This window comes from Bos javanicus, chromosome 3 (genome assembly GCF_032452875.1).
Source record: "Bos javanicus breed banteng chromosome 3, ARS-OSU_banteng_1.0, whole genome shotgun sequence".
NCBI lineage: Eukaryota > Metazoa > Chordata > Mammalia > Artiodactyla > Bovidae > Bos > Bos javanicus.
In genome coordinates, this window is record NC_083870.1 from 103263148 (window position 1) to 103284323 (window position 21176).

General features: G+C 42.1%; 1 protein-coding gene and 1 pseudogene across 1 annotated transcript; one reads left to right on the plus strand and one right to left on the minus strand.

Annotated features, from left to right (window-relative positions):
* LOC133244718 (olfactory receptor 2D2-like) overlaps positions 1–21176 on the minus strand; it is a 136977-nt pseudogene that overhangs the window by 37658 nt on the left and 78143 nt on the right.
* LOC133244717 (putative olfactory receptor 2B3) lies at positions 7674–14201 on the plus strand. Its single transcript, XM_061412265.1, has one exon. The coding sequence runs from the start codon at positions 10089–10091 to the stop codon at positions 11034–11036; it is 948 nt and encodes a 315-aa protein (XP_061268249.1). The 5' UTR covers positions 7674–10088; the 3' UTR covers positions 11037–14201.

Below are 21176 nucleotides of genomic sequence, written 5' to 3' on the forward strand. Positions count from 1 at the left end.
CAGATATGCAGATGACACCACCCTTATGGCAGAAAGTGAAGAGGAACTAAAGAGCCTCTTGATGAAAGTGAAAGAGGAGAGTGAAAAAGTTGGCTTAAAGCTCAACATTCAGGAAACTAAGATCATGGCATCCGGTCCCATCACTTCATGGGAAAAAGATGGGGAAACAATGGAAACAGTGAGAGACTTTATGTTTTGGGGCTCCAAAATCACTGCAGATGGTGACTACAGCCATGAAATTAAAAGATGCTTGCTCCTTGGAAGTAAAGCTATGATCAACCCAGACAGCATATTGAAAAGCAGAGACATTATGTTGCCAACAATGGTCCATCTAGTCAAAGCCATGGTTTTTCCAGTAGTCATGTATGAATCTGAGAGTTGGACTATAAAGAAAGCTGAGCACTAAAGAATTGATGATTTTGAACTGTGGTGTTGGAGAAGACTCTTGAGAGTCCCTTGAACTGCAAGGAGCTCCAACCAGTCGATCCTAAAGAAAATCAGTCCTGAATATTCATTAGAAGGACTGATGCTGAAGCTGAAGCTCCAATACTTTGGCCACCTGATGCAAAGAACTGACTCACTGGAAAAGACCCTGATGCTGAGAAAGATTGAGGGCAGGTGGAGAAGGGAATGATAGGGGATGAGATGGTTAGATGGCATCACCGACTTGATGGACATGAGTTTTAGCAAGCACTGGGAGTTGGTGATGGACAGGGAAGCCTGGCATGCTGCAGTTCATGGGGTGGCAAAGAGTTGGACATGACTGAGCAACTGAACTGAACTGAACTGAACTGAATCACATCAGCTGCCACATTAACCAGGAACTAATCTCGTGCTATCAAAGTAAATTTAAATTTCTCTCACTCTGGGGTCAGATAAATATTAATTGCTTTGTAAAAAGCAATACAAGATAAATCTTGTAAATCAGCTACTCTCTACAAGTCTAATAGGATTCAATTATCAAAATATTCTAATTGCACTTAGTCGCTTAGAAACAAGTTTTATTTGTAAACCAAGGATTATCTGGATGTTGAGAAAAATGAGAGGGTACTAAATGCTAAGAGTGCATTTTGCTTATTAGCAACTTTCTCAAGAAGATAAATTTAGGGGAGTTGACAGCCTGAAGAGCTCTTAGCAATCCCCAAGCATTAAGGGAACATGGGCCCTAAGAGTGATATGGATGAATTGTGAGAAGGGAAGAGCCTACTCTAGTCCCAGGGTTTCCTGCCTGAAGGCCGTAGCCTCTAAGAAGAGAAGTCCAGGGGAAAGAGGAGCCTTGATTTTCTGGAGAAAAAAAGAATGAAATTGTCAGCAAGACATTCTGACTGTGTTTCCTGAGGACTTATTAAGAAAATTGTCCTGGGGCCATTAGAAAGGATATGTGAGAGGACTTCCCTGGCAGTCCAGGGGTTAGGACTCTAAAGCACAGGGTGCAGATTTGATTCCTGGTTGGGGAATTGAGATCCTACATGCTGCATGGCACGGCCAATAAATAAATAACTAAAAAGGAAGGGCATGTGAGGATTATCTGCTGAAATGACTGGACCTTATTTTTCAGAGCTCTCAGGGCAGTAGAAACCCACAGCAGGCCCCTCTAATTTCCCCACCTCCCAACATGATCCCTTACTCTGGGCTAGTCCTGACTCCCCAGGTCTTTGCATAGGCTACCCCACCTGGAGTGTCCTCTCCTCACTCTCGTCTACTGTCCCCTTACTTGTTCATCAGGGCCTCGTATGGGTCTCTTCTCAGGAAGCTTTCTAACTACTTTCATCTAGGATGAAAGATTTTTTCTACTCCCCAAACTCAGTGCCACCAACTAAGCACTCAACTTTGGCCTCAGAAACACATGGAGATCTTAAAGGCTCTAACTTTCATCTCGTCCCTGAGCCCCTTTGAGAACAAGAACTACTAATACATCATTCAGATGTATTTGCATAAAGCTATTTCAAATGTTTATGACTATGAATGTCCTTTCCCCACATTGATGATTTGAAAAAAAAAAATCTCAGTGAACTGGAAATAAAAGAAAATTTCCTTATTCTGACCAAAAAAAAAAAAAATCTATATTAAAAACCTCCAACTAACATCACAAAATGATGAACAATTAAATGTTTTCACTCCTAAAATCAGTACCAAAATAAGGATGCTTGCTCTCAACAATCCTATTCAAAATAGCATGGTAAACTTTAGCCAGTACAACAAGGCTAGGAAAGAGAATACAGGAAAGGAAGAAGTAAAATTTCATCTATTTTCAAATAACCTAATTGTCTATGTAAAAAATCAAGGATTCTACATTAAAACTCCTATAATTAATTAATTTAGTAATGTTACAGGATTCAGGATGAAAACATAAAAATCAATTTTATTCCTATATACTAGCAATGAACAATTGGAAATTAGAATTAAATACATAATATTATTTATGATGGACTTCCCAGGCAGTTCAGTGGTAAAGAATCTGCTTGCTAATGCAGGAACCGCAGGAGATGCAGATTCGATCCCTGGATCAGCAAGATCCACTGGAGAAGGAAATGGCAACCCACTCCAGTATTCTTGCTGAGATAATCCTATGGACAGAGGGGCCTGGTGGGCTACAGTCCATGGGGGCTGCAAAGAGTCAGAAAAAACTGAGCAACTGAGCATGCATGAACACTATTTTTAACTTCATAAAAGTCAAATGCTTAGACATAAATTAACAAAACATGAACTATCATACCCTTCAAAACAGCCTAAAGAGGGTAGATTTTGCAGTAATAGAGATAAAAGGCATGACATCATCCATTAAAGAACCATGACATTAGATTTACATCTGGAATGATCACTCTGGCTCTCATGTGGAAACTAAATTGAAGGAGAAGGATACCAGCTGCTGCACTCACTCAGGCAGGAACAGATGAGAAGCTGAACTGTTGAATAAAAGAGCAGCTACTGAACATGAGAGGTTGGTATTAGATAAGAGGTCTTTATGAGGTAGACTCATTAGCTAGGTAGGTATAGGTAGCTCATTAGGAAATGGTGAGGTAGACAGAGGAGTCAAGGGTGAATCCCAGGTCTGGTTAATCAAGTGGGTGATGGGGGATGAGTGCAGAGTGTAGCCCTTTCCTGCCCTCCAAACCCATTCTTTATGGTGCATAGAAACTCTCCCTGGCTTGCCTGCCCAGGCCTCCCAACCCCCCGCCATTTCTCAATCCAAGTACTTGGTCTAATTGATATTCATATTTCTGGCCCTTTAGACTATGAAGCTGAGAAGGGAGCACCTGAGAGGAACAGGAGGCATTGGGATGGGAGGATCAGGCTCTTGAGTGTTTGGTCTTGAGTGCTACACTGGGAGGGTGAAAAGTGAGCTTGGGGCTTGGGAAGGCTGCTATGGGGCCTGGAGAATCCCACAAAGGCTCATTAAAACATCTGATCTGTTCTCCCTGAGGATCAGGAGCAGAATACTAAAGGAGGACCCAGCAGGCCCCCAATGCATCCCACCCTGAGACCAGCACCAGGTAAGGAGAAGGGCCTGAGGCAGGGAACTGAACCGTGCTCACCCACTCCTGGGCAGCCCTGTGTTCCCCATATGTCTGACTGTGTGCCTGCCTGCTTCCACCTCCTTTCCATCCTTATCAGGCCACCCAGGCCTGCTCCCTGAACTCTGTCCTCCTCTGTTCGCTGACTTCTCTGTGTACAGTGGTCTATCTGTCTCTTGGTCATTTTCTTTCCTTCTTTACTTGTTTTCCGAGTGAGCTCCTCAGCTGAGGGAGAGAAAAATAGAAGAAAGTGAAGGCTGTTGTATGGAGCTGAGGCATTTGACTCTCCTCTGAAGCCCACTGAGGATACAAGTCAAGACACTGGTAAGGATAGATCAAGGTATTGATGACAAGTTAATAGAAGTTAGAACCTGGAAGGGGACATTAGAAGTGGGAAGAGCTGTGAAGTTCTTATTTGGGAAGGGGAGAGATGTAACTGCTTCTAAACAGGATATTGGTATCCTAGCACTCTTTTCTGGTACAGCCTTAGGCCAGGCCTTGGGATGGATGGGAAGAAGGCTCATAGTGGGCTTGAGCTCCCCGTTCACTTGCTCCTGGTCCTTCTATCCCGCTGCACATTCCTCAGTTTTGCACCATAAGACTATGAGTGGGATGCTTACTGAGAGACTACTACAGTGGTCCAGGCATCAGGTCCAGATGAAGCTGAAAGAAGAAGCGCACAGAAGGATGACCTAGAGAGAGTGAACCAGAGACCTTCCCACCTGACCAGCTGCACTAGTCCCAATGACACTTTGCTTGATCCTCTTATGGGGTCAGCAAGTTCACTATCTCCCAGGTCAGTTGATCCTATCCGTGATCTGCCCTCACTAATATAAGTTAGTTATATTTTGCTGGAATTTACCTCCCTAGTAGAATTTGCAAGTGCACTTTTTAGGACCTGGAACAAGTCTCATCCATCTTCCACATGAAAGCCTTTCAGAGAGTAGGCCCTCAGCTTCCAGAATTCTCCTACCCTTTCATTCCATGTGGCAAACACCCCCACTTGCCTCAACTCTTCCTCACATCATGTTGTTTCCAGACGTTTCTTTATAACCTCTTTCAACTTACCTATCGTCCCCTTAAAACGTGGCCCCAGAAGGTGGTCTGGCTTCTACAGACACAATTCCATGATACCTCCTGTGATCTCACAGCATCTTTTCTCAGTTTTGTCACTTTACAATGATGTTTTAGGAACATCCTTGCATTGATCCCCTTTCAGTCTTCAGTTATTTCTCAGCTGAGCTGGCTAGGTATGGCTGGCTTTGTGAGCAGAGGGGCAGGGAATTTTACATTGGTGCTATAGCATTTTTTGTTGTTGTTGGCATACGCTTCTTGTTCTATCCAGTTGAGACTTGAAATCTGATTTGCACTGACATGATCAGATCTTCTTCCTCACCATCTACACAAGATGTGAAGAAAGAACCTGTGAGACTGGTCCATGGGAATGTATCTTGAATTTTCTGGTGGTTACAGTTAGATGTCAGACATGACTGAATGCATACACACACACACAGTTAAATGATCTGTATCCTCCTCATTCATACATCTTCCCCTTTGTTTATGCTCTATTGAAACTGCCTCTCAAGACTTGTGTTCTTAGTTTTGTTGCTGTCTGCTTCCTCAGAGACCATGCACTAGCACCTCTTTCCCTTCTTTCGGACTTCCTCCAGTGTAATACACATTCTGAACTTTTACCTTAAGAAAATGACAAAGGAAACAAAGCACTCCCCTCACCTTATGTCCCAATCTTAGATATCTCCTCATCTCAGTCCTTCTCTTTATAGCCAAGTTCGCTCCTCATAACCCACTGATTTCTGCCTTCATCACTCCACAGAAATTTCCCACATCCAAGCAACTAATAAGTCTAGCATTATTGTATTTTTTGAAAAGTTTTAATTCCTCTTGCTCTCTCTATAGCATTTAGCATCATATACGCTCTTGGAGATGGTAGTTCCCTGAGCTTACACTGTCAAGCTCTCCTGCCTCCCTGGATGCTCTTGTTCAAGCCCATCTCTTCTCCTGCTGATCTCTCCAGTGTTCCTCCTCCCAGGCTGTGTCTTTGGAGCCTCTGTACTCTCTCTGAGATATCCCTGAGAGTTCTCATCCATTCTGTGCCTTAATTACCTTCTAAAGTTTGATTTTCTGCTTAGATCTCTTTCCTGAGCTGCAAGGCAATCTGTCTAACTCTTTGATGATCAGATCCTCCAGGACGCTCGATGTTTCAAACTCTGCATGTCTACAATAGAATTAATAATGACTTTCTGACCATTTTCTCCCCACCTCATCACTCGATCTTTCACCTCCACCTGTCCTGTAATGGTATTACTGTCAACTTAGCTTCCCAGGTCTGAAACCTCAAACTCATGCTTGTTTCCTCCCTCTTCCTCATCTTCTGTACCGCTCGGTTACCAAGTCTTCTCCACCTCTCTCTCTAATCTCTCTTCTCTTCTTTGTTGTCTGGAATGTTACCGTTCTCCTGTCTTTCCTTCATACCTCTCAGCTGGTCTTTCTCCAATGTCTTTTCCTAACTTCCACCCAAATAGTGATATTTCTAAAATCTAAGTAGGAAGTCAGGAAACACCTGGGGTAACAAGCAAATTTGGCCTTGGAATACAGAATGAAGCAAAGCAAAAGCTAACAGAGTTTTTCTCAGAAAACACACTGGTCATAGCAAACACCCTCTTCCGACACAAGAGAAGACTCTACACATGGACATCACCAGATGGTCAACACCAAAATCAGATTGATTATATTCTTTGCAGCCAAAGATGGAGAAGCTCTATACAGTCAGCAAAAAAAGACCAGGAGCTGACTGTGGCTCAGATCATGAACTCCTTATTGCCAAATTCAGACTGAAATTGAAGAAAGTAGGGGAAACCACTAGACCATTCAGGTATGACCTAAATCAAATCCCTTATGATTATACAGTGGAAGTGAGAAATAGATTTAAGGGACTAGATCTGATAGATAGAGTGCCTGATGAACTGTGGAGACAGGGTACAGGAGACAGGAGTACATTGTACAGGAAACAGGGATCAAGACCATCCCCATGGAAAAGAAATGCAAAAAAGCAAAACGGCTGTCTGGGGAGGCCTTACAAATAGCTGTGAAAAGAAGAGAAGCAAAAAGCAAAGGAGAAAAAGAAAGATATAAACATCTGAATGCAGAGTTCCAAAGAATATCAAGAAGAGATAAGAAAGCCTTCCTCAGTGATCAATGCAAAGAAATAGAGTAAAACAACAAAATGGGAAAGACTGGAGATCTCTTCAAGAAAATTAGAGATACCAAGAGAACATTTCATGCAAAGATGGGCTCGATAAAGGACAGAAATGATATGGACCTAACAGAAGAAGAAGATATTAAGAAGAGGTGGCAAGAATACACAGAAGAACTGTACAAAAAAGAGCTTCATGACCCAGATAGATAGTCATGATGGTGTGATCACTCACCTACAGCCAGACATCCTGGAATGTGAAGTCAAGTGGGCCTTAGGAAGCATCACTATGAACAAAGCTAGTGGAGGTGATGGAATTCCAGTTGAGCTATTTCAAATCCTGAAAGATGATGCTGTGAAAGTGCTACACTCAACATGCCAACAAATTTGGAAAACTCAGCAGTGGCCACAGGACTGGAAAAGGTCAGTTTTCATTCCAATCCCAAAGAAAGACAATGCCAAAGAATGCTCAAACTACTGCACAATTGTACTCATCTCACATGCTAGTAAAGTAATGCTCAAAATTCTCCAGCCAGGCTTCAGCAATACATGAACCATGAACTTCCAAATGTTCAAGCTGGTTTCAGAAAAGGCAGAGGAACCAGAGATCAAATTGCCAACATCCACGGGATCATCAAAAAAGCAAGAGAGCTCCAGAAAAACATCTAGGTCTGCTTTATTGACTATGCCAAAGCCTTTGACTGTGTGGATCACAATAAACTGTGGGAAATTCTGAAAGAGATGGGAATACCAGACCACCTGACCTGCCTCTTGAGAAAACTGTATGCAGGTCAGGAAACAACAGTTAGAACTAGACATGGAACAACAGACTGGTTCCAAATAGGAAAAGGAGTACGTCAAGGCTGTATATTGTTACCCTGCTTATGTACTCATGCAGAGTACAGCATGAGAAACGCTGGGCTGGAAGAAGCACAAGCTGAAATCAAGACTGCCAGGAGAAATATCAATAACCTCAGATATGCAGGTGACATCACCCTTGTGGTAGAAAGTGAAGAGGAACTAAAAAGCCTCTTGATGAAAGTGAAAGAGGAGAGTGGAGTCCCTTGCACTGCAAGGAGATCCAACTAGTCCATTTTAAAGGAGATCAGTTCTGGGTGTTCTTTGGAAGGACTGATGCTAAAGCTGAAACTCCAATACTTTGGCCACCTCATGTGAAGAGTTGACTCATTGGAAAATACCCTGATGCTTGGAGGGATTGGGGACAGGAGAAGAAGGGGATGACAGAGGATGAGATGGCTGGATGGCATCACCGACTCGATGGACATGTGTTTGAGTGAACTCCAGGAGTTGGTGATGGACAGGGAGCCCTGGCGTGCTGTGATTCATGGGGTTGCAAAGAGTCAGACGTGACTGAGCAACTGAACTGAACTGAAGCCTTAATGAATTATTTCTCTGCTTAAGACTCACCTGATGCTTGCCATGGCCTAAATGATCGAGTCTATGCTCATTACCAAGGTACCCAATACCTTTTTCTTCCTATTGTTTGCAAACCAGCCTGCCCTCAGACCTTATCACACGTGTCCCCTGGTTGTACAAAACTCTCTCTCGTTTGATCCTTTGTAACTACTACTCCATTTGCTTGCAAAACTCTTCCTAGTTTTCCAACTTCCTACTCTTCTTTGCTTAGCTAATTCCTATTCATCTTTTAAGATTCACATCATGGGCCCTGTTTTTGGAGAAGTTTAGCTTTCAAAGGCTAGTTCAGGTGCTTCTTTAATGGATCCCCATGACCCTCTATACTTACTCTTGTCATAGCACTTATCACTTGAGTACCATTCATTGTTTATCTGTCTCCTTCCTATGTGTGTTCTTTGAGGGTAGAAATTTTTTATTTCTGTATCCCTAGTGCTTAACACAGCATTGACTGCCAGCCCATATTTCCATCAGAGTGCTAAATACATTGGAATGTGATTTGTATCTTTATTCTTCTATTTCCCCCAAAACACTGTGAGCTTCTTCAGGATTAGGAGTATACCATGTTTGTTCTGGTCTCTTTCAGTTTTGTTTACCATTTGATATACAACACCAGGAAGATAATTTGACTGGAATGAACATCACTGAGCTTCCACTTTGTGCTAGCTACAGTGCTGTGTGCGCCATGCATATCATATATTACTTCTCACAGGTTCTGTTCCTGTTTCTGGTAGATATTATGTAGATTTTACAGAGAAGGAAATGAGGTTAAAGGAGACTAAATTACTTGAACTGGCCACAGTTGAAGTACCAAGACTTGAATGTCAATCTTCTGATTCCAAATCCCATGTTCCTCCACTAGAACCACTTCCTATGATGCCAAAAATGAAGAATCAGCTCTAACTTTTGAGATATAAACTAAACTTTGGAGTTCCCTGACTGTCATAAGTCTTGACTCTAGGAGAGAAAGAGACCCCAAAGTATAGATTACCACTAGGAAGGTATTCCCATCAAGCTGAAAGAATCAGAGATGCCAAAGCTGACTTCAGCCAAAAAGACAGCTATTATTCTGCCTCAATTATAGTTTGAGGGTCAAGCAGGAAGACTTTTTTTCTGTTGTGAATAAGGCCAGGAAGAGGCCCAGTGGTGAGCAACTCCATCTGAAATAAAATCAGATATGAGGAAGCTTCCAGAGACACCAAAGATTCAAGAAACACAGACCTGGATAAAATTTTCAAAAAAATTTTCATATTCTGGAGTCATATAATCTTGCCCATATTTCTGACTTGCCCTGCCTGTATATATGTAGTGATTTGAAGTTTAAAGCACCAATGGAAAGAGTTTTGAGTGATTTGTTTTTTGACAGGAGGGAGAAGGAAACTTCAAATCTTCATCATCACACTCTACACTGAAGACTAAGGCAGAAGAACCTCAAGCAATGTGCTGTGTGGTTGTGGCTCCTGAAGCACAAGAGAGCAGATGGCCTTGCTAGGACTAATAGAGGAAACACAATGAGAAACTGGAAGTTCTGATGAAAGATTCACACTTGAGAGAATGAAAATCTCATAAAGTTTTCCCTGCCCTTCCCTAATTTAACCTCATCCTAGACAGACCTCAGTCAATGACCTGATATTAATCCCGAGTGAGAAGGGGACAACAGAGGATGAGATGGCTGGATGGCATCACTGACTCGATGGATGTGAGTCTCAGTGAACTCCGGGAGTTGGTGAGGGACAGGGAGGCCTGGCATGCTGTGATTCATGAGATCGCAAAGAGTTGGACACGACTGAGCAACTGATCTGATCTGATCTGAGTATCTAAATAAAATCATCGACCTTGCCAACAACTGAACAATCATGGTGATTGATATGCATCCTAAGCTGGGACAATAGTTGGTTCATTTCTCTTTCTGCAGCTGTAGGAGAATGCAGGATTTCCTCTGGGAGAACCAGAGCTCCGTGTCTGAGTTCATCCTTCTGGGCTTCTTCAAGGATTCCCAAATTAATACAATCCTCTTCAACATCTTCCTCTTCCTCTATGTCTCTACTCTTGTGGGCAATGGGCTCATTGTCACCTTAATCCACCTGGACTCCCGCCTCCATACACCCATGTATTTTTTCCTCAGTGTCCTCTCCATGCTGGATATGAGCTATGTCACCACCCCTGTGCCCCAGATGTTGGTTCATCTGGTCTGTCAGAAGAAAACTATCTCTTATGTTGGGTGTGTGGCCCAGATGTACATCTTTCTGGTGTTGGGCATCACTGAGGGCTGGCTGTTCTCTGTCATGGCCTATGATAGATATGTGGCCATCTGCTACCCACTCAGGTACAAGGTTATCATGAGCCCATGGCTGTGTGGGGCAATGGTGGTCTTTTGTGGACTGTGGGGGGTGAGCTGCTCTCTAGTTTACACGGTCTTCACTATGCGCCTGCCCTACTGTGGCCCCAATGAGATCAACCACTTCTTCTGTGAGGTTCCTGCTATTCTGAAGCTGGCCTGTGCAGATACATCCCTCAATGACCAAGTAGATTTCATCCTAGGTTTCATCCTTCTTCTGGTACCCCTTTCCTTCATTCTGGCTTCTTACATCCGCATCTTTGCCACCATATTGAGAGTTCGCTCGGCCCAAGGTTGGCTCAAGGCCTTCTCCACCTGTGCCTCCCACATCACTGTGGTCACCGTGTTCTGTGGACCTGCCATGTTTATGTACATGAACCCTGGGGCCAATGCCTCCCCAGAGCGGGACAAGAAACTTGCCCTGTTCTACAACGTCATCTCTGCCTTTCTCAACCCCATTATCTATAGCCTCAGAAACAAAGATGTAAAGAGAGCTTTCCTCAAGCTAACAGGCTGGGGCAGGACCACTGAATGAGGTCACTGGAACACAGAAGGCTACGACCAGACCTGAAACCATAGGTTCTGTGGTCCTTCTACCCCATTCCCTACCAGAACCCTATAGATAGGCAAGAATCACTGACTGTTAGGGGAGATGGTATGTGAAAGTAAGTACCTGGGTGGGATGTGATGACTCCAGTGGGCTCTCTTCAAACATCAAGAGACTAAACTATGGACATCTTGCTGAGGAAAGATCCATGTCTAATTCTTTCCTGTTTCCCCAGGGCCCAGCAAAGAGTCTGACAAATCAAAGCATTTACTCAAAGCAAATGTTGAGTCACTGAATTCATGAGGATTGGACCTATTAAATCAACTCTAGGTAGATGGGACAAGATGGGTCATAGGACCCAGATTAGTGAACTTTATTTTATCTCAATAAAGAGCATCAACAGATCTAAAGAAACAAAGTTTCGGGGTAAAGGAAAGGTGACTTTTAGAATGGGATTCAAGGGTTGGTGATTGTCCATCCAGTATTTCCATGATGTGCCCCTGCTATGGTGAAGAGATACTTTGAGGGGGTCTCTCAGTATACAGGTAAAATGTCACCCAAAAGAAATTGTAGTGGGTCAGAGCGCATACTTTGCAGCAAACCATCACTTTGTAGGATTGTTGTGAGAAGTCAGTGTAGGTAGCATTCTCAAAACAGTGCTTGATACACTGCTTGCTTTACATAAACATTGTCCTTCTTCTTGTTATAGTTGACTTCTTTTTCCTGACACCTCAATTATCAAGCAAACAACTGAGACCATTTCCACTTACAGACAGTAGCCATTCTGCTCTCTGGAAAGGGATAGCTCGCGATACAATTGAAAAGGTTGGTATTTGTGTATACTTCATCCTTACGTGGATTTAGTGAGTTCGATAAGTAGGATCTGTCACCAAGAAGCTTATCAGCGAAACTATAGAAAAATAATATCCCTTCAAGATACCAAAAAAGAGGCCCTGATTGCAAACAACCACTGCTCCTCAAGGATACCTCCATTGATATTCTCCCAGGGTAGAGCTTTCAAAATAAATATTTGTCCATATCTGAATTGAGTAATGATGGTGTTAATAGAGTACTTTATTCAAGGGGATATCAACAGGTATGGAAAGAGATGGATATCATAATGGGTGCTGGTTCTTCTTACCAGTGCCAGAGCCTTTTACCCATGGGTGTGGCCCCTGAGAGTCCCCAGCACCCTCTAGGAGGCACAGGAAAATTGCTCCACAGAATCTTAGGAATTGTACTGGCCACACAGCATCTATCATACCAAGAAAGGCAGGTAACACTGCAGTGAGGCCTGAGTCAGAGAAGTAAGCTTTCACCTTTAAAGAATCACCTGCAAGTTTTGGTTTCACTCTTTCTACTAACTAGAGAACAAACAAAAAGGAGGCAGGAGTTCCTGGCATTTATTTTATCCTTGTCATCATCCTGACATCCCACAGTTCATAGAGCCATCCCAGTCTTTCCCATTCCAAATTTAGCTTTGAATTTGAAAGTCTAGATCACCTAGTGGAACGAAGGACAGGTTATTCAAGGAAACGGTGCCATGGCGAAATATTGTCAAATTCTTGCTTTGAACCCACAGGAAATTTAAAGCCATTAGGCTCCCTTCTGACAAATATTAGGCCTCTTTAGCATCAGAATTGTTGAATCGACATTAATTAACAGTCCTCAATAAAAAAAGTGATGGTTCCCATGAAGGTGATACAGATTCAATCTAACTGAATATCAGTGAAGCTGCTTTGGACTCAGTAAGAAAGTACTGGTGATTGTGGTGTTGATGACAGAATGAATATAACTTGTAGAGGAAGAATAATGTTTGACCTTCCCACTCCACAGCATGTTATAGGATGTTTGTTGACCATGTTTTGAAAAGTAGTAAGGAACAGGGTTTGAGGAGAGATCCTGGGGCACTGGGAGAGCAAGTGAGCAGGAGTCATGTACAAAGACTGGAAGGATGCACCAAGTCCCCCAAATCACAAACGCAAAGGAAGGATAGGAGTTGATGATGCTATCCAGGCTACATCAAGATACTAGTGGGATGATAGGAAAAAATGGGAAGACAAAAGGGTTTGATTAGGCCAGACAACAGCATGGTAGGATTAGAAGTTGAAGAGAACAAGAAGAGACTGGGTTGCGGAAAATTTAGAATTGAGAGTGAAAACTCTTGAAAGAGTTTATGAATAAGCCCATCTGAGAGTGTTGTCCCTAGGGAAGTTTCAGATTTTTGGTAAAGAGATAGAAGGCAAATTCAATGAAGAGATTTGGGGTGTGGTTTAATTTTAGGAAACAGGATTTCCGAGAGAAGTTACAGGGAGAAGAGATGAAGCTCAGTATGGGCTGGAACATATGGGATGCATGGATGCACAGTGGCTGAATATTTTGGTAGGCCAATATTTTGTATTGGCCATATTTTTGGCCAATACATTGGCCAAAGATGAAACAGACAAAACAGGCTTGGAAACCCAGCTCCTTCGTTTACCAATTTTGAGACTTTGGCTGTGGTTCCTAATCACAATGAGCATTTGTAATTCAAGCTTCAGATTTTCTCTTCAGTAAAATGGAGATAATGATACTTATTTTGAAAGGTTTAGAGAGATTGTAGCTTTCTAGGTCCAAAAAAAGAGATACCTCTTTAGGTCCAAAAGATTACACAAGGGAAACTTGATGTAAAGGAGTGTTAACCACAATAAAATAACATATAAGTAACTCAGCGTGGTACCCAAGGGCCGAGGGATAGTAGCCAAGGAAGAATAGACCTGGGAGGGATTCAGACCTCATTGGAGAAGGTATGGTTCAGGCACTGAATTGCAAAGGAGTTCACGGATTTCTTCTTGTTCTTCCCTGTAGCTCAGATGGTAAAGAATCTGCCTGCAATGTAGGAGACCTGGGTTCGATCCCTGGGTCTGGAAGATCTCCTGGAGACGGGAATGGCAATCCACTCCAGAATTCTTGCCTGGAGAATTCCATGGACAGAGGAGCCTGATGGGCTACAGTCCATGGGATCACAGATGGTCAGATACAACTGAGTGATTAACATTTACTTACTTCATGGATTTAGACAAGCCAGAGTTAGTCTGGAGTTGCTAGGCAACCTATAGGTCACCTTTCAGGGTGCAAGTAAGCTGAAACTATATATTTTTAAAGAAATATGTATTGGACATTTTTAGCTATTGGTTTGCTTGCATTCTCTGAATTCTGTAGCTATTTTAGTAGCTTTGGAAAGTTGAGTTCAGTTCAGTCACTCAGTCGTGTCCGATTCTTTGTGACCCCATGGACTGCAGCACGCCTGGCCTCCCTGTCCATCACCAACTCCCGGAGTTCACTCAAGCTCATGTTCATTGAGTCGGTGATACCATCCAACCACCTCATGCTCTGCCATCCCCTTCTCCTCCGGGCTTCAAACTTTCCCAGCATCAGGGTCTTTTCAAATGAAAGTTGACTTTGGAAAGGTCACTCTTTTTAAACAATATCTTCTTTATTTTTTTTTAATTTTCTCTTTCAACTACCTACTTTTGTAAAACACAATGTGGGTTTATCACTAGGAAAGGAGGAGACAACACAACTGCACTCTTTGCCACATATATGTGAACTGAATAACATGTGCAGTGACCGACAGTCTTTGAAAGAAGTGATAACTGTTCACTAATCATTATGCATCTGCTATTTATGTAGTGATTTATGGCCTGAAAAGCTAGTAGTAAGCTGTATTTACTCAGTTATTTGGTGAACAGTGTTGTTGAAAAACTACTATTATTCAGTTTCACCTTGAGAGCTGAAGTCCATGCATGTTTGTAGTTGCTTAGTCGCTACGTTGTATCCAACTCTTGTGATCCCATGGCTTTAGCCAGGGAGGCTCCTCTGTCCATGGGATTTTCCAGACAAGAATACTGGAGTGGGTTGCCATTTCCATCTCTAGATCTTCTCAACCCTGGGATTGAACCTATGTATCCTGCATTGGCAGGCAGATTCTTTACCACTGAGCCACAAGGGAAGTCCTCTATGCATGTTAAAATCATGCAAAACAAGAACACCCTGGACTCAGTATTGGGAACTGCTGGTTCCTGCCTGTCTTTCAATGTATGGAATTGTATTTTAAACCAATATGAGGGATAATGCTTCCTACACCCTGGTTATACTTTATTTAAGGGCTGTAATGGCAGAGGAAGTGATGTAAATGAGTTCTTTGAAGTATATCTCTCAAATTAAGTGAATCAATTCCATTTTCTATGCAAAAAAAAGAAAAAGACAGAGGAGCAGGAAAGAAGGAAGGTACATAGTTTTCAAATCCTTTAAAGTACTTGCATCAGTAACTTACTATTGGCCTTACCAGTGTGAACTGCTGTCAGACTGTGTTCTCTTTTCCTAAAACTCTCAATACCTCCCATGTATAATCCAAAATCTCTGGTTAATTACTTATTAATTATTATGTGTGCTAAGTTGCTTCAGTTGTGTCTCTGACTCATTGCAACCTTATAGACTGTAACCTGCATACTATACATTAACCCATTCAATATGGTGTAGATTGTCAAATATAGATCAGGGTAAAACACTGTGATATTCAGAAAATGTGACCTGTTTGCTCAAATTTTTGTTCATTGAAATTAATTTACAAAAATAAAATTCACTCTTTTTGCACTAGAAAGTCATTTTCATAAAGCTATAAGAAAGGAAATGATGCAAAAAAAAATTTTTTTTTTCTGCTTGAGAATATATAGTTCTCAGATATCTCTAGCTTCCTAAAAGTATGGTTTCTAAACTGGAATGGACAGAAGGAGAGTCAATAAGCTGCCTTCAACACAGAGGAAAGTCAAACGGCTAAGGGGGCCTGCCCGCCTCGTCCTACCTGTGTGGAGCTTCCAGCTAGCATTTGAGAACCTCTCAAATATGTACCACCAAGGTTCAGCAGACATTAAGAAAAACCACCTCATCCAGCAAAAGAATCCTTTTGCTGGGTATATTCTTGCCATATGGCAGGCAATGTTCTAAGGGTTTTGTATATATATTACCTCACTTAATGCTGACAGGAACCCTCTTTGGTAGATACTATTATTACTTCTATATGCAGATTACAAAGTATAGAAAAACAGCAAGTATGAAGCAGAGCCAGGTGTCAAACCCAGCAGCATGGCCCCAGAGTCCACATTATCAGCTTCCACGTGGCTCAGCATGAACAAAGGAGGCTGAAATACACAGGGAGGGGCTGAGAAAACAGAATGAAGAGAAGAGAAGAAAACTTTTTAAAAACCAAAACTATAAATCATTTCCTGAAAGATACAATTAAATATATCATCTATAGAATAAGTAAATGATATGAAAGAAGAGCAATTAAAGAATAAAGAACTCTCAGGTGATAAAATAAAAAATGAAAATTAAAATAAATATTCAGTGACATGGTTAGAAAAAAAAAATCAAAGAAATCTTTCTTCTAATTAGAGCTAAATCAAAAAAGGTTCAAATCTGAATAATAGAAATTCCAGAGTTAGAACAAAGAAAATAAGAGGGAGGTTGTAAAATAAAATTTCCCATAATTGTAGAATCTGAATCCTTCCAAATTCCCTAATCCAGGAATGAAAACAGGCCCACACCAAAGCAAATCACCACAGAACTTCAGATGCTGGGAGAAGGAAGCTTCTAGAGAGGAGAATGAGAACTAGCATGGCACTGATTCTCAATGGCAGCACATGGGGCTGTGAGGCAAAAAAGCAGTGCCTGCAGTATTCTCAGGAATAATCCCACACCAGCCAAATTAAAGGCAACTGCAAGATGCAAGCAGACACAAGTCCATCTCCCATGGCCCCTTTCCTACCAGAAAGTGGTATACAGCAGAAGAAGGCACAAGCTAAGACAGGAAAACATGGGATCCAGGAAATAGTGGACCCAAACTAGAAGCTCTAAAGAGACGGGGGACAGGTGTATGACAGATCTAGATTAGAGTGGGGAAATTATAAGGTGGATAAGATGGCAAAACATCAAGAAGAAATAAGGATAAAGAAGGAAAACAAGGCACAGAGAAAGATATAAGGTGATAATTAACTCAGGAAAAAAACAAAAGCTGTACTACAAAGTAAACTATTTTATAGTATACCTACTGTAAAATGATTGGTATTTAAACAATCATAATGACATAAAACAAGACTGGGAGCTGACTGTGGCTCAGATCATGAACTCCTTATTGCCAAATTCAGACTTAAATTGAAGAAAGTGGGGGAAACCACTAGACCATTCAGATATGACATAAATCAAATCCCTTATGATTATACAGTGGAAGTAAGAAATACATTTAAGTGACTAGATCTGATAAACAGAGTGCCTGATGAACTATGGATGGAGGTTCGTGACATTGTACAGGAGACAGGGATCAAGACCATCCCCATGGAAAAGAAATGCAAAAAAGCAAAATGGCTGTCTGAGGAGGCCTTACAAATAGCTGTGAAAAGAAGAAAAGTGAAAAGCAAAGGAGAAAAGGAAAGATGTAAGCATGTGAATGCAGAGTTCCAAAGAATAGCAAGGAGAGATAAGAAAGCCTTCCTCAGCAATCAATGCAAAGAAATAGAGGAAAATAACAGAATGGGAAAGACCAGAGATCTCTTCAAGAAAATTAGAGATACCAAGGGAACGTTTCATGCAAAGATGGGCTCGATAAAGGACAGAAATGGTATAGACCTAAGAGAAACAGAAAATATTAAGAAGAGGTGGCAAGAATACACAGAACTGTACAAAAAAGAGCTTCATGACCCAGATAATCATGATGGTGTGATCATTCACCTAGAGCCAGACATCCTGGAATGTGAAGTCAAGTGGCCCTAGAAAGCATCACTATGAACAAAGCTAGTGGAGGTTATGGAATTCTAGTTGAGGTATTTCAAATCCTGAAAGATGATGCTGTGAAAGTGCTGCACTCAACATGCCAGCAAATTTGGAAAACTCAGCAGTGGCCACAGGACTGGAAAAGGTCAGGTTTCATTCCAATCCCAAAGAAAGGCAATGCAAAGAATGCTCAAACTACTGCACAATTCCACTCATATCACACGCTAGTAAAGTAATGCTCAAAATTCTCCAGCCAGGCTTCAGCAATACATGAACCATGAACTTCCAGATGTTCAAGCTAGTTTTAGAAAAGGCAGAGGAACCAGAGATCAAATTGCCAACATCTGCTGGATCATAGAAAAAGCAAGAGAGTTCCAGAGAAACATCTATTTCTGCTTTATTGACTATGCCAAAGCCTTTGACTGTGTGGATCACAATAAACTGTGGAAAATTCTTAAAGAGATGGGAATACCAGACCACTTGACCTGCCTCTTGAGAAACCTATATGCAGGTCAGGAAGCAACAGTTTGAACTGGACATGGAACAACAGACTGGTTCCAAATAGGAAAAGGAGTACGTCAAGGCTGTATATTGTCACCCTGCTTATTTAACTTCTATGCAGAGTACATCATGAGAAACGTTGGGCTGGAAGAACACAAGCTGGAATCAAGATTGCCAGGAAAAATATCAATAATCTCAGATATGCAGATTACACCACCTTATGGCTGAAAGTGAAGAGGAACTAAAAAGCCTCTTGATGGAAGTGAAAGAGGAGAGTAAAAAAGTTGGCATAAAGCTCAACATTCAGAAAACTAAGATCATGGCATCTGGTCCCACCACTTCATGGCAGATAGATGGGGAAACAGTGGAAACAGTGTCAGACTTTATTTTTTGGGCTCCAAAATCACTGCAGATGGTGACTGCAGCCATGAAATTAAAAGACGCTTACTTCTTGGAAGGAAAGTTATGACCAACCTAGATAGCATATTCAAAAGCAGAGACATTACTTTGCCGACAAAGGTCTGTCTAGTCAAGGCTATGGTTTTTCCAGTGGTCATGTATGGATGAGAGAGTTGGACTGTGAAGAAAGCTAAGCACTGAAGAATTGATGCTTTTGAACTGTGGTGTTGGAGAAGACTCTTGAGAGTCCCTTGGACTGCAAGGAGATCCTACCAGTCCATCCTAAAGGAGATCAGCCCTGGGTGTTCATTGGAGGGACTGATGCTGAAGCTGAAACTCCAGTACTTTGGCCACCTCATGCAAAGAGTTGACTCATTGGAAAAGACCCTGATGCTGGGAGGGATTGGGGGCAGGAGAAGAAGGGGACAGCAGAGGATGAGATTGCTGGATGGCATCACTGACTCGATGGACATGAGTTTGGGTAAACTCCAGGTGTTGGTGATGGACAGGGAGGCCTGGCGTGCTGCAGTTCATGGAGTTGTAAAGAGTCGGACACGACTCAGTGACTGAACTGAACTGAACTGAACTGATACCTCTATCACATCTGCAGATGCTTGCCTAGGTCTCTAGCATGGAACAATACATCCCCTGTATCCCCGCCACCCACACACACTCTGTTACACACCTAACCTTTATTCCCACATTAAGATTCAGTGGAAACAGTGACAGATTTTATCTTTGGGGTCTCCAAAATCACTGCAGATGGTGACTACAGCCATGAAATTAAAAGACACTTGCTCCTTAGAAGAAAAGCTATGACAAACCTAGATAGCATATTAAAAAGCAGAAACTACTTTGCCAACAAAGGTCCATATAGTCAAAGCTACGGTTTTCCAGTAGTCATGTATGGATGTGAGAGTTGGACTGAGTGCTAAAGAAGACTGAGTGCTGAAGAACTGATGTTATTTAACTGCACGGTATTGGAGAAGACTCTTGAGAGTCCATTGGACTACAAGCAGATCAAGCCAGGCAATCCTAAAGGAATCAGTCCTGAATGTTCATTGGAAGGACTGATGCTGAAGCTGAAGCTCCAATCCTTTGACTACCTGATATGAAGAACTGACTCATTTGAAAAGACCCCGATACTGGAAAAGATTGAAGGCAGGAGGAGAAGTGGACAACAGAGGATGAGATGGTTGGATGGCATCACCGACTCAATGGATATGAGTTTGAGTAAGCTCCAGGAGTTGATGATGGACAGGGAAGTCTGGCGTGCTGCAGTCCCTGAGGTCACCAAGAGTCAGACATGACTTAGCAATTGAGCAACAACAACAAGGATCCAGCTTAGTATCCATTCCACTAGGAGGCCTTTTCAGACCTATTCCACCATCTCCCACTCCCAAACCTTGATTAGGTGCTTTCTCTATTTCTTAGAACCCCTTGTGGTTATTGGAAAGTTATAACCCTGGTAATCCTAGAAGGTTCTGATAAAAGGTTTAGGCTCTAGCATCTCGGGAAAAAAATTTTCCCTCTCATATTAACTTTGTTCTCACTCATTGACCTGGAATATCTATTATAAAGTATGGATAAAGGTATGAGTATATAACCTCCTTTCAGAAATAGTAATAGCTAATGTTATTCATGGGGTTACAAAGAGTCGGACACGACTGAGTGACTGAACTGAACTGAACTGAATGTTTAGAGAAAACTTTCTATGTGCCAGGCATTGCTATATGAACTTATCCTCATAACAACTCATTGAGGTAAGTACTAGTACCTCCATTTTTATAGATGGAAAAAAATAAACTAAATCATACAGAAAGTAAGTGATTCACTCCAAATTATAGGATTTCTGTGATGGACCTGGGATTTGAACCAAGGCATTTTGGCTTCAGAGCCAACTCTTAATCATTACATTCTCCTGCTACATGGAAACAGGCTCTAATTGGGAGAGGTAAAGAATGCAAACTGCGCCTGTCTGCTCCTCCATTTGAGTCCCTTGAAGTTTGGCATGAGATACTACACAATCATGGCCTATAATTTATGACCACCAGATAAGACAGAATCAGACTCCTCCTAGGACAAAGAGCTAAGCTGGCAGCCATAGACTCTCTCTCCTGATAAAGCTTCCTCCATCTCCCCCATCACTTGGATGTGGGAGCCATGGGGTTGCATTGGAAGCAGAGGGAATCCATAGAAAGAGACTTGGGAAATACCATCCTGCATGCCATCCTCAGTCACTTCAGTTGTGCCCAACTTTTTGTGAACTATGGACTATATAAGCCACCAGGCTCCTCTGTCTATGGGATTCTCCAGGCAAGAATATTGGAGGAGGATATGCCCTCCTCTAGGGGATCTTCCCGGCCCCAGAATTGAACCCATATCTCCCGTGTCTCCTGCACTGCAGTCAGCTTCTTTACC